The sequence below is a fragment of the Urocitellus parryii genome, chromosome 4 (assembly GCF_045843805.1).
Source record: "Urocitellus parryii isolate mUroPar1 chromosome 4, mUroPar1.hap1, whole genome shotgun sequence".
Taxonomy (NCBI): domain Eukaryota; kingdom Metazoa; phylum Chordata; class Mammalia; order Rodentia; family Sciuridae; genus Urocitellus; species Urocitellus parryii.
Window position 1 is genome coordinate 85,328,800 of NC_135534.1, and position 12,228 is coordinate 85,341,027.

At 35.4% G+C, this 12,228-nt stretch overlaps 1 protein-coding gene across 3 annotated transcripts in view; it reads right to left on the minus strand.

Moving 5' to 3' along the window:
• Window positions 1–10,747, minus strand: part of Mtmr2 (myotubularin related protein 2) — an 84,684-nt gene extending 73,937 nt beyond the window's left edge. For 2 of the 3 annotated variants that reach the window (XM_077796895.1, XM_026402747.2), the window contains exons 1-2: window positions 10,443–10,531; window positions 2,091–2,161 (exon numbers count right to left, since the gene is read on the minus strand). Coding sequence is in view for 1 of the 3 variants with exons in the window: in XM_026402746.2 (XP_026258531.2) it covers window positions 10,443–10,522 (80 nt within the window). In the remaining 2 variants the exon portion in view is untranslated. Of the gene's footprint in view, window positions 1–2,090; window positions 2,162–10,442 lie in introns of all 3 variants that reach the window. The other variant, XM_026402746.2, reaches the window with a different exon arrangement.
• Between the last annotated feature and the right edge of the window lie 1,481 nt (window positions 10,748–12,228).

Below are 12,228 nucleotides of genomic sequence, written 5' to 3' on the forward strand. Positions count from 1 at the left end.
AAGGCAAAACTGGTTCTTCCATCTTAGCCAACAACATCACTGTCTAATACTTTCCAGACTTTGGTAAATTATTTATCTCTGCTACTTTATCTTTCAAATTCTACCCATCTCTCAGTTCTAGTTTTGCTTCCTCTATCAAGCCTTTTAATAACCACCCTCCTGGTGACTTTTTCTGAAGCCCTAGGGTATCAGATACTGTCTAGGATAGCTCCTTTTAGTTAAACTTTCTAATAATTCAAGCATTAAAAATATTTCCAAGGGCTGGGGATGTGGCTCAAGCCGTAGCGCACTCGCCTGGCATGCGTGCGGCCCGGGTTCGATCCTCAGCACCACATACAAACAAAGATGTTGTGTCTGCCGAGAACTAAAAAATAAATATTAAAAAAATTCTCTCTCTCTCTCTCTCTCTCTCTCTCTCTCTCTCTCTCTCTCTCTCCCACTCTTTCTTTAAAAAAAAAATATTTCCAAAAATTATGGTAACTATATTTGTTAATATGAAGCTACAATTCAGGAACTATAAAAATACACAATATAATATAAAATATACACACTAGTAAAATTAATTCGAACTTTTACAGTTAAAAAAATACCTTAGAAAATATTAGTCACTCAGACACACTGTGAATATCCACTATGACAATACAGTATTATAAATTAATTTCTATACAAGCAAATAAAACCACTCCTAATAGAAGCCAAAGGGGGGGGGGACTTTTTAAGAGCAAACTGTACAAAACAGTACAATTTACCAAGCACCTACTATTTATAAAACACTATGAAATTTGTCCCTACTATTTCATTCAAAAATGAAATCAGATTTTCCTTTTTTGGCAGTACAAAACTTAAAAGGTAGGAATAATATCCTGGATATAAAAACAAAGGCTCTTCTCCACCAAGACTATCACTCAATGATTTCGAAATCAGAATTAAGTCACTTATCTGACTAAACACAAAGAAACAATCCATGTTTTTCATGTATATAACTGACATGTACTTTTAGTTATTTTTTCAGTTACAGTGGTGAGTTGGTTATGATTTCATATATGGTATTAAAGGAGAGTTTTACAGACAAGAAACACAATGACTCAGTCTGGCTCAACAAAAATTATAGCATAACTTGGTAAAGTATGGAACTGAGAATCAGGAGACCTTTATTTTATGTGGTGCTGAGGATGGAACCCAGTGCCTCAAGCATGCTAGGCAAGCACTCTGTGACTGAGCCACAATCCCAGCCCAGGAGATCATGTTTAGCACTAAATATCTCTGTGATCCTGAAAGAAAAATCATCAACTATTCCTGACCTTCTAACATATATTGTGCCATTAGGTAAATTATTTAACTTCTCCAAGTCTATCCTCCCATTTGCAAACTTAAAAAGCTGGACAAGACTCCTGAAAGCATCTGGATCAATGGTCCACTCCCAATGATTCAGAATGTCTGGTCTGGAACCTAGGAAGCTAAATGTTCACCAAGCACCACAGGTAATGGAAATATGCAGAGTCCTCGTGACTCAGCTCTTTGGAATATCTAGCATAGTGTGCAGGACACAATAGATAACTAAACAAACATTCACAGAATAGAAGAAAGGGAAGAAGGGATCAGGTAAAGAAAGAGAGGGAAAGGGAAAAAGAAAAAAGGGGTGTTAACAAACTGATAATTATTTTAGGCTAAGAAACATACAAAATAGTAGCAAAATTAAACTTAGGTAAAATATACAACACACATCAGCAGCTGGAAAGCAAAGACCTCTGTCTACACAAATACAACTTTAAATATAACATGAACCTTTGTCATTATCTTCTCAGGTAAAATTGCAAAGTACTAAGCAGGAAAAGGAAGAAAATAATACATGGAAGTAAAAAAAAAAGTTCTCATGGAATATTATTAGATGACTGAAATCCAATGACTGTCTTCCACAGGAAGAAGTGGACTGAACACAGAATTTTCAAGACCAGAACTTGAAACTGGGATTGAAATCTGAAGTTACTGGTTACTCATATGCACAAAATTCATTTGGGACAATATATGGATTCCAGAAATATTGTTGACATTAACTTCTGTCCAGTTTTTGCATTTTCCCATTCACTTACATTATAATTTTTGAGATGTTTTATCTTCACTTCTGATGATCTTCAAATGTCAATGGCTCTTAACACATTAACTGTAAACAAACACAAAGGAACTTAGGGGAATTCAGATATTTAAGGAAGCCTAGAGTTAAGTATTCTAAATCACTGTGTAAAGGTTGTTGGGGGTGGGGGAAGGCTTTGGTATTATTTATCTGACTCATAATTTATCTGATCTTCAAAACATAAGACTTCTTTTAAACAAAAAATACATGGCCCATTTAATCATAGGGCAAAGAAGAAAAATCATCCTATTTTCTATCTGAAGAAAAAAACATTCAAAGCTAAAAAAAAAATTCTCTCCAAATATGTCTACTCCAAATTTGTTAATGTACTAGGTAACTTTATCCTTCTCTAATAGGGCAACATGTTAAGAAAATGCACATCCTCATCACTAACACCCAACAAACCTGCCCTGGGACTGCCCTCTAACTAAAAAAAATCTGGCTTGGACCAAGTACACCAGATCTTCAGGCATGAGCAGTTCTGCAGTTCTTTGAAGCACTCACAGACCCTAAAGTCCAGCAGATTTGGATTCAAATGTCAAACTATTCTCTCTAATCTTCAGTTTTCTTAAAAAATCTATAAGATGGAAAAATTAATAGTCTTTACACAGTTATGAGGATTATATGAGTAAATGCATAAAGGATTTAGCACCATACTCAGCACATGGTAAGCACACAAACAACACATAAATGTTAAATGCTATTACTTATATTACATTGTATTTATTAATATTAATTTTATTAATCAATTACTACAACTCTCTACCATTTGGAAAGCATAGGTTATCTCAGGTGTTTCTGTTTTTAGCTTTCTGCCTTTGTTGTAATGAAAGAATGTTTTCTAATATCAATAAAAGAAAACATCTGAACCATACAAAACTTTGTTTTTGACCTTTGAAGGCATCTTGGCCCAGCTCAAGAATATTATTATGAAATAATAATTACTATGAAAATTACTCTGAGGCAGTTATTTTCCCTTACTAATACACAAACTCCTGACAAAAAGCTACTTCAACAACTGCTCACTTGCTTCTATCAGGAAAAGCAATCCTGCTAAGAAGTAAGATGGCTATAGTTGTGACTTACGCCTATTAAACCTTCAAAGCCTGATGAATAAAGGTCCTATCAATCCAGGGAGACTTATCTACTCTCCTCTACTTGCTCCAAAATGATTACACTCCTTATGTTTGAAAGGTCACAACTAAAATGTAAATATTTAGATTAAGCAATACAAGAAAACATAAAGAACAGATTTCTCCGATTTTTCAATAAAATTTTTAGGTCAAGGATATAAAACAAACACAAACTACTGGCAAAAGCTTTCATAAACTAATATGGCATAAGATGACTAATTTTATTTCCCATATGAAGACAACATGCTTAAAACTGAAACAATAGAAAATACCTAAGTAGAACTTGATGCAACATTCTAGTAAGACATAAATCAGGGATAAATGGTTTAGGAATTGACACAAAACTGGAGAAGGAGTAAACAGAGTATAAATCTCATTACCACCACTACTTTATCATGGAATTCCTTGAGTTCTTCAAATGAAACAGCATAGTTGTTTATTCTTCATTTGATTTCTACTTGCCTGTCAGGTAATGATCTAGCAATTATTAAATGTATCACTTTCATGTTATGGTCCTCAGTTAGGATTGTAAAAATATGGTCCAAATACACAAAAAAGTACAAAATTAAAGTTCAAAGTGTTCTAAGATATGGGTTTTTTCCCCCAGGTGGCTACAATATGCCATCTCTCTCTTTCAATTTATTTTCTATTTTTTGATCATTGCATTTGCAAATCTAGGAGTACTTTGTATCCCATGGAGAAGTAGTTGATTATCTTCAATACCCATCCTCTCTTATTCCTTAGTGACAGAACCTCCATTTTTAGCTCAGCACAAGGCCTTTAAGAAAAGACTGCATATACAACCCTCCCCCTAACCTGGTTAACCATGGTCATGGGAACAGGTAATGACTAATAGGATGTAAGCTCAACAACTACATATGACTGCCAAGAGTCTTTTAAAGAGAGGAATTATGTCCTGCTTCTTCCTTTTCTTCTGAAGTTGTAGTGGCTAGAGCTCCAATAACAATTTTGGTTTATGAGATAAATATGGATATAAGATACATAAAGGATCTGGGTCCTTGATCCTCAGTACTACCATATCAGATCTGTATTGACTATCTCTAGGCTTTCAAGTGGCTAAAAAATTATATCTAGTTTTAAATCACTGCTAGCCTGAATTTTCTATTATATTCTGCCAAATCTAAAACCTAACTGTAGGGCTGGGGATGTAGCTCAGAGATGGAGCACTTGCCTAGCAAGCATGATGCTCTGGGTTCAATCCCCAGCACTGCAAATAAATAAATAATAAAATACAACCTCAAGAAAATGAATCAAGAATTTGCCAAATATTAGTATTTAGATTTTTTGAAGTTTATATATTAAAACATATTTTGGAGTTTATTTAATTATGTTTAAAACACAGTAGATGCCCTTAATTAATATAAATTATAAAGTATTTAAGAAGCCTAAGAGTTTTTAAAGAATGAAAATGAAAGAAAGAAAAGAAAATGCTTCAGTAGTTAATACTGTGAGTCCTAGAGATAAGCACAATTAGTTGTGTGTAATAAAGTCACAGGAAAGGGAACTGAAGTTATTATTTTCATTAGGAGGGCATCTGCCATAGTCCTTTTTATTTTAATAGCCTTGTACCAACCTTTTTATAGCGTTCCATTTATAACCTGATTTCCTGTGCAAGGCAGGTTTGTAAAATCATTTCCTATCCTCAAATATCACCACTTGAAGAGTTTTTAATACTCTACTTATTTAACTAAATCATAAGACACAAAGATAGCAAGTGCTTTACATATTCAAAACCATTTGCCTTAAAAGGGAAAATATTCCACACTAAAATCTGGAGAATTTCCATTACTCAAATCCTTACTCACATGCAGTCTTTGGCTCCAGTGATTTTGAATACAATAGTATTAACTTGGCAACTTTGTAAAATAAACTTACTGCTTTCTGGACATCTATATCCAGGTTATTTCCTTCTCTTGGACACAATCCAGATTTCACTCAAGTCATTGATAACTTCCTGGAATTTCTTCTTTTTAAAATTCTTGTTACCACTAATATATCACAATAAGTATCTTTTAAAAAGAATTAAAAGCCTACAACTTGTACTTTTGATTTGTTACTCATGACTGAGAAAAAGTCAGAAATATAGTAAATCAACAAGAGACGACTTTTACCTTTCACTCCTTCAGTTAACATGTTTATAAATATGCTCTCAAATAATGGGCTCATCACACTTCTGGCTAATATAAACCCTAATTTAGTATGTTTCAACTAATGTAGATGAAGCTCTGAGGCACTAATCAGCAAAAGATCCAAGGCAGTGAGTGGCTCTCAAACTTCCGCAAGCATCAGGATCACCTGGAGGGCATATTAAAACATAAACAGGTGGTTCCAACCCTCAGGGTTTTAGATTCAGTTAGATCTGAGATATGTTGCTCAGTGGTAAAGCACCCCTACCTTCAATCCCCAGGACTGAAAAAAAAATGCATTTTTAATAAACTTCCAAGAGATACTGATACTACTAAACAGGAACTATACTATGGGAACTACTAATTTACATTAAAGAAAACCACTAATGATGGCATAAGAAGCAAAGAAGAAAAAGTGTACAGGATCCAATCTCAGCTTCAATATGAAACTGCATATACTTTTAAGTGGCAATTAATCTTGTTAAAAGTCCTTTCTTTAAAAATTTAAATGATAATTACTGATTAATTCACAATAATACTGGGTCTTATCTAAGAGAACTTTAATGTTCTTTTAGAGTCCTGGAAAAATAAAATCAAAACTAAGTAATTTTTAGATTACCAACATGTTCAATAGCTGATGCAAATTTCTAATAACAATATTAAGTTTGTAGGTTCAACCTGGTAGCTTCACTTTGCCCTACATCTATAGTTTGCAACGCTAATTCTGGCCAGGTGCCTCAAAAGAAATTCCAAGAGTCACAATGTGAGCAAAAATGTGATAGTACAAAAATCCATCACCACTACTGAATTAATATGTCAAAAGCATACTTCCTACCAACATATCACCTTTAAGAGACCTTGAAGCTGAAACTAAAGAGAACACCTTCCAATAAAATGTTTTAGAAATCTCGGAAACTCTTCTACCTCTTCAGACTATAAATATAATAAAAATTCATGAAAACAGAAATCCAGGATTTGCTATTTTAAAACGATGGTAATCTTAAGGAATAGCAATTTAAAAATGCAATTAGTTGGGGTCTACTTTGAGTATGTGTACTCGCCCTTTGTTTTTTTTTTTTAATGTGAATTAAATGTAAATATGGATTGCTCAAAAATACTACTGAACTTATCATCTAAAAATCATGTGATTAAAAAAAAGACTGGGACAAAACGGTAGTGGCCAGAATAGAATAATGAAACCATAAAGTTATATGATGGATAAAAGAAAAAACAATTTAATAAAATGAATGACAAGAGAAAAGGGAGCCAAAGTAATCAAGAGTAGCAAAAGGTAAAACAGATAAGTGAAAGGGACCATAATAATATTAATATAGATAAGACTTGGAACTGAAAAGATAATGCACTCAGTAAAATCCACATAAAATTAACTTCAGCTTCAACCTAAAATAGTAATTGGTCAGACCAAAAGAAGAAAACCTTTTCAATCCCTTGAATGGGAACTATAAATAGGATTAGTGGTGAGAATTCAGATAACATTCTTTTATTTAGATGTTCACAGAGCACATGTTTGGCACTTGATATCTTACTATTTGATTACACATAATAGAAAGTAAAATAATGAAAGAAACCTACTCAAGCACGGACTGAAAAATGGAAATAATACTGTACAAACTGAAAAATGAAAAATTAGACTACGAGGGCAAAATGTATAGTTCTGAGTGTCAGGCCTATCCTAGCATCCAACTTACAATCTTGTTTTATTTATATTCCATACAGTTCCATTTATATCAAGAACCAACAAGACCAATAAGAATAAAATTAGGGACTACAGCAAGATTATCAGTATGCTAAGTGAATTTTTTCACAACTCTCTCTGAGAGGCTGGACACATGCAAAGACTAGTCAACAGTAGAATACACAAGAGTTGATAAACAGTTTGCAGAAGTCAAGCAATACCAAGCAACACTCAACAAAGAATACTACTTTTTTTAAGGATGCTAGATGACAAAACCACAATTGGTTAGAGAACAGCTATCTGAATTATCATATAAAGAGTAAAACTACTCTTTTATGATCAAAGGCATCAATTCCATGGTCTAGAAAAGTTAAAGGCAACAGCAACTCTGAAACAATTACAAATGAATATGAAGACTCAACCTATTGAGTTTAATACACTGTACAATGGCCAAAAACTTCAACAATGTGTGTCATTTTCAAAAATCAATGGGCCACCAAATAGGTTGCTGTACTATTTTTCAGATTTATGTCCATCCTTCTTCCCGGAAGGACTCAACACATCTATCAATAAACATTTAAACATAAGATAATATTTCCATTCAGTTCATCTCATGGTAGAAGTATCTAAAGAAACTAGAGCTAAATACATTACCAGCTTCAATTATATATTTGATCTAAGTATCTTGCTAAGCTGAAGAGAAAGTCACATAGTTTCTATTTTCTAACAACCTAATAGCACTCTTTTTTTGCATAAATAATTTTTCCACATAGCTAAATTCAGCAGAAATTTGTCAACTCTATTGTGTAAAAGACATTCTGTGACACATTTAACAGTCTTAACTATTATATAACTATATTATATAGCTTTATCAATATATCAAAACAAATGCACAAGAAAATTTTCTAATTGAGCCTCCATAAAAACAAAAACCTAAAATAAACTACACTTAATGGGTGACAGTATTGCAAAAAACTGAGATAACACAGTCAAAACACTGATATTTTGCTTTGTCACAGGTTAACAAAAAGTAAAAACATAAAACTAGATAGACATTTAACAGCTTTTAAAACTATCCTGCTTGCGTTTTACATCATCTGTGACTGTTAGCCTAAATGAAGTTTAGAATCTAAAAGTAAGCTTTCTAACAAATATATATGATGAAGCTATTATACATGTTGATTAGAAAGAGTGCCACAAATGAACATTATGATTAATGAAATTTAAAATGTGAAAGTGTGGTTGGGTAACTTCTATATGTAGATAGTCAATAAATGTTATTTTTCTATCTTACCTAGGAAAGAAAGCTGGTTTTCTCTTCTGGAAAATATGAAATTATACTTCTGACCAGAAAGGACTAATTTACTATAGTCAAAATTCTATCTAGTTGTTCTTATTTTCTCGAATTCATGTATCAGTTAACGCATTTTTTATTAAGAAATAAAGATAGATATATAAACTTTAAACCTGCTGAACTTTGTTTCTTTTCAGGAAACTAATGTGTTACAGTGCAATAGTTAGAAACATTAGTTTTTAATAACAGATAATATTTATTTAGTCTAATTTCAAAATCCAAAACAGAAGTTGTTTGCAAAGGTAATGCCTTAATAATTAGTAAATATACATTCACCTAAGTAATGTCATTAAAAGCAAAAAAAAAAAAAGAATTTTAGAGTGTCAAGATACCTAGATTTTCTACATCAATCCTATATTTTAAAAGATTAGAAAACTGAAGACTAGAAAAATTAAATGATACAGGACAAATAGCTAGCAGACTTCAGCATGCAGTTCCTGACTTTCAGTACTTTCTTCTAACATACTGTAAGGCCTCCTCTAACTGCTCTCTCCTGCATTAGAATACTAGCTGTGTCATCTGTTTTCATTGTATTTTATTATTCTGAACATTGTCATTTGTAACTTTCCCATAAAACTATAATTTTCCAACTTTTTTAATGAAAGGTTTTACTGTTGAGCATGTAAATCCTCAACTTTCTAAATTTAATTTTAAAATTTTGAAACAAACGTATAATATATATAATGAGAGGAAGAGAAAAATTCATATCTCTTGATAATTTAATGCACAAATTCAATATATCATTGAACACCTACGACATGCTGGGTCTATGTTAAATGCTAGAGATATGAAGATGATTCATATGGTCTTTGCCTTCAAATATCCTATAACCTATTAGAAAAGAATTAAACCAACAATCAAGAGTGTAGTTGTTAAGAACTGAAAATGGAGTGGGTCTGAACTATACTGCTTATAATAGAAAGAATCTAATTTGGAATGATGAGATCAGTCAAAGGTTCCTCAATGAGGTACTGAATATCCATGGGGGGAAAAATAGCAGTACCACCTAGAGCAGTAGAATCCAAAACGAATTAAAAGACAGAGCAATTTCAACTTATTCAAAGAAAAAAAAATGAAAATTGTGTGCTCTCACACAGCAATTTAGTATCTAATAACACTCTGTTTTAGTGGAAAAGACCTGATTTCATTGTAGCTTTATAACAAACACTATTTCTTAATAAAATTTTAAATTACCATTCTAAAAAGACTGTATCTAAAACATGTCCAGTTAATATTAACAACAGCTGTCTACAAAGATGTATACAATCCTCCTCAAAAATCTAGAACAAAATACCCATATGTTACCAGAGAAATGACAACCTGTAGAACCAGCAGTCCAAGAGGGATGAAAACAAACATTCACTTTGCTTTCTTAAACCAGTAAGGATAAAGACTATTCAGATACTGACTTTCAGCCGGAAGACCGAGAACCCAAAGCACAGGGGACATTCTTATTTACATATTTAAGCAAAACTGGGGAATGGGGAGAGAAATGAAAGTGTTGGGCAAAGCGTGAAAGAGAAGCGATGAAAAAGAAAAAAAGGCGGAGCTGAATATGAACACAAAAACTAAAGACGTAAGAATGGATGGAGGAAAAAGTGACGGATGGTTTTGGAAAGAGTGCTAAAGACAAAAAGCAAGAAACGAAGGGGTAAGAAGTTGGGGGAAGGGCTGTCCAAAGAAAAAATTGAGAATCAAAGATAAGAAAAAATAATGAACTGGAGCTATGAATACCCGGGAAAAAACGAGACTGAATAAGAAAGGTGAAGGGACCCAAAAAGAAACAGCGAGTTTTCCACCTCCTTTTCCTCACCCTCTATACCCCAGAGAGAGTGGAAGAAGTAATTTCCAAGTCTCAAAGAAGAAATTCCGGAGCAACCTTCAGGAACCAGAATCCGTGAGTTGGGGCACCATCCAGCGAGTTCCCGGCCCCTCTCCATCCCCCTCGGACGCTGGGCGGGGCCCTGGGAGTCCCGGTTACCTGGACAGGGAGTCCACGCTGGGCGGCCGAGCCGCTGCGGGCTGGGAGCCCAGACTCTCGCAGCTCGAGCTCTTCTCCATGGCCCAGCAGGGGCAACGGGAGCAAAAGGCTGAAGGGACCTCCGCGACTGCCAGGCAGGGAGCGGAGGGCGGAGTGCACCAGGCAGGGGCCGCGGTCAAGCCAGCGCCGGCCCGGGAGGAAGACCGGAAGCGGCCATGTTCCCCCAGACTGCACCGCGCCCGGGGTCTGCGGCCTCGGGAGGACCCCGCGGCGCCCCTCGGACGCCGAGCCTGAAGCGCGGCGCTCCCTGCGTACCTCTGCCCCGCCCCACGCACGCCGGCGGGCTGGGGCGGAGAGGCGTGAGGCCTGGAGGGAGGAAATTCTGGAGATGAGGGGAAAAGGGAGGATCTCAAGGGAAGAAAGAAACCAGGAGCTGAAGGCGTGGGAAGGATTGAGACAGGGGTGTGATGACAATGAAAATGAGAGGAATAGAGAGGAACGTGGGTAGGCTGTCGGATCTAGAGGCAGAAGGAACGTGGGGGGTGGGGAGCAGGGAAAGAGGAGAATGGGGGTATTTAAAGAATGGGGGACCAGAGATGACAAAGTGTTCATCAGAACAAGGGGCTGAAAATATTGATTGTGGGATGAGAATGGTTTATGTAAAGGCTGCTTGGAGCCATGAAGACATGGATTGAGAGTCTAGCTCTGCTATTTACCTGCAGTGTAACCCAAGGCACTGATCAACAGCTTCCTTATCTTTAAAAACAAAAGGAAGAATACTCTCACAGAGATGTATTTATAAGTGCATGGCAAGTAATAAGCACACAAGTATTAGCCATTAGTAGTCCTACTTAAGAAGGGTGTGTAGGATGGATTGGACATAAACTAACAAATTCAATAAATGGTAGATGTTATGAAGAGGAGCTATAGGAAGGGTGGCAGAACAGAAAGAAGGGGCTGGTAAGGAAAGGGTAGCAGAAAATATAGGTGAGGGAGTATGGAATGCTCGAAATTGTTTTCTTTCCACCTCTGGCCAGCATTGTAGAACAAGCACTGGGTCTGGGTCGACTGTGGCTTGGATTTATGGATTTGTGTGATTTGGAAGTGTCTGTAAAGGAAACGCACTTTGACATTAATCCATTGTCCACAGAAAGAAGTATGGAAGAGGGTTTGGAGGGGGAACTGATAAACACACAAAAAGAATTAAATATATATGTACTACTGAATGTCTTGGTTTTGAACACGGAACCAACTTTTAGTGATTCCTTACCCTTTCAAATTCCCCCTGCAAAGCAGGAAGTGAGTGAGGAAAGATAAAACTGTGATAAGAGAACAGGAACTGGGTAAAGGGGAAATGTTTCTGTGTGTAATTTTCTGTTACAAAGGATTCAGGAAGAACATAGAAAGGACACCATAAAGGAATTTTTCAAATTGAGACTGAATCTCAGTCACCTCATGTGTGGATAATCAGGGTCCAAAGACTGACCTTTCTACAAAAAGCAATTAAAAACTCTAGATAACAAAAAACTACCAGAGGGGTCAGGAGAGTAAAGAGAAGCAGGCAGAGTAAAAACTTGGAGTACATGACCAACAGAATGAATTTCCTTTTTTTTTTTTTTTTTTTTTTTTTTTTGGTGGCTTTAGTTAATGGACAGCCAAAAACTGTGAAGCAGCACAGAATGGTAAAAACTCCAGTAGAAAGTGTGCTATCTTTCTAACAGTAAGGAACCCCAGTTCCTTGGGGCACAAACCTGTAATCCCAGTGGATCCTCAGGTGAGTCAGGAA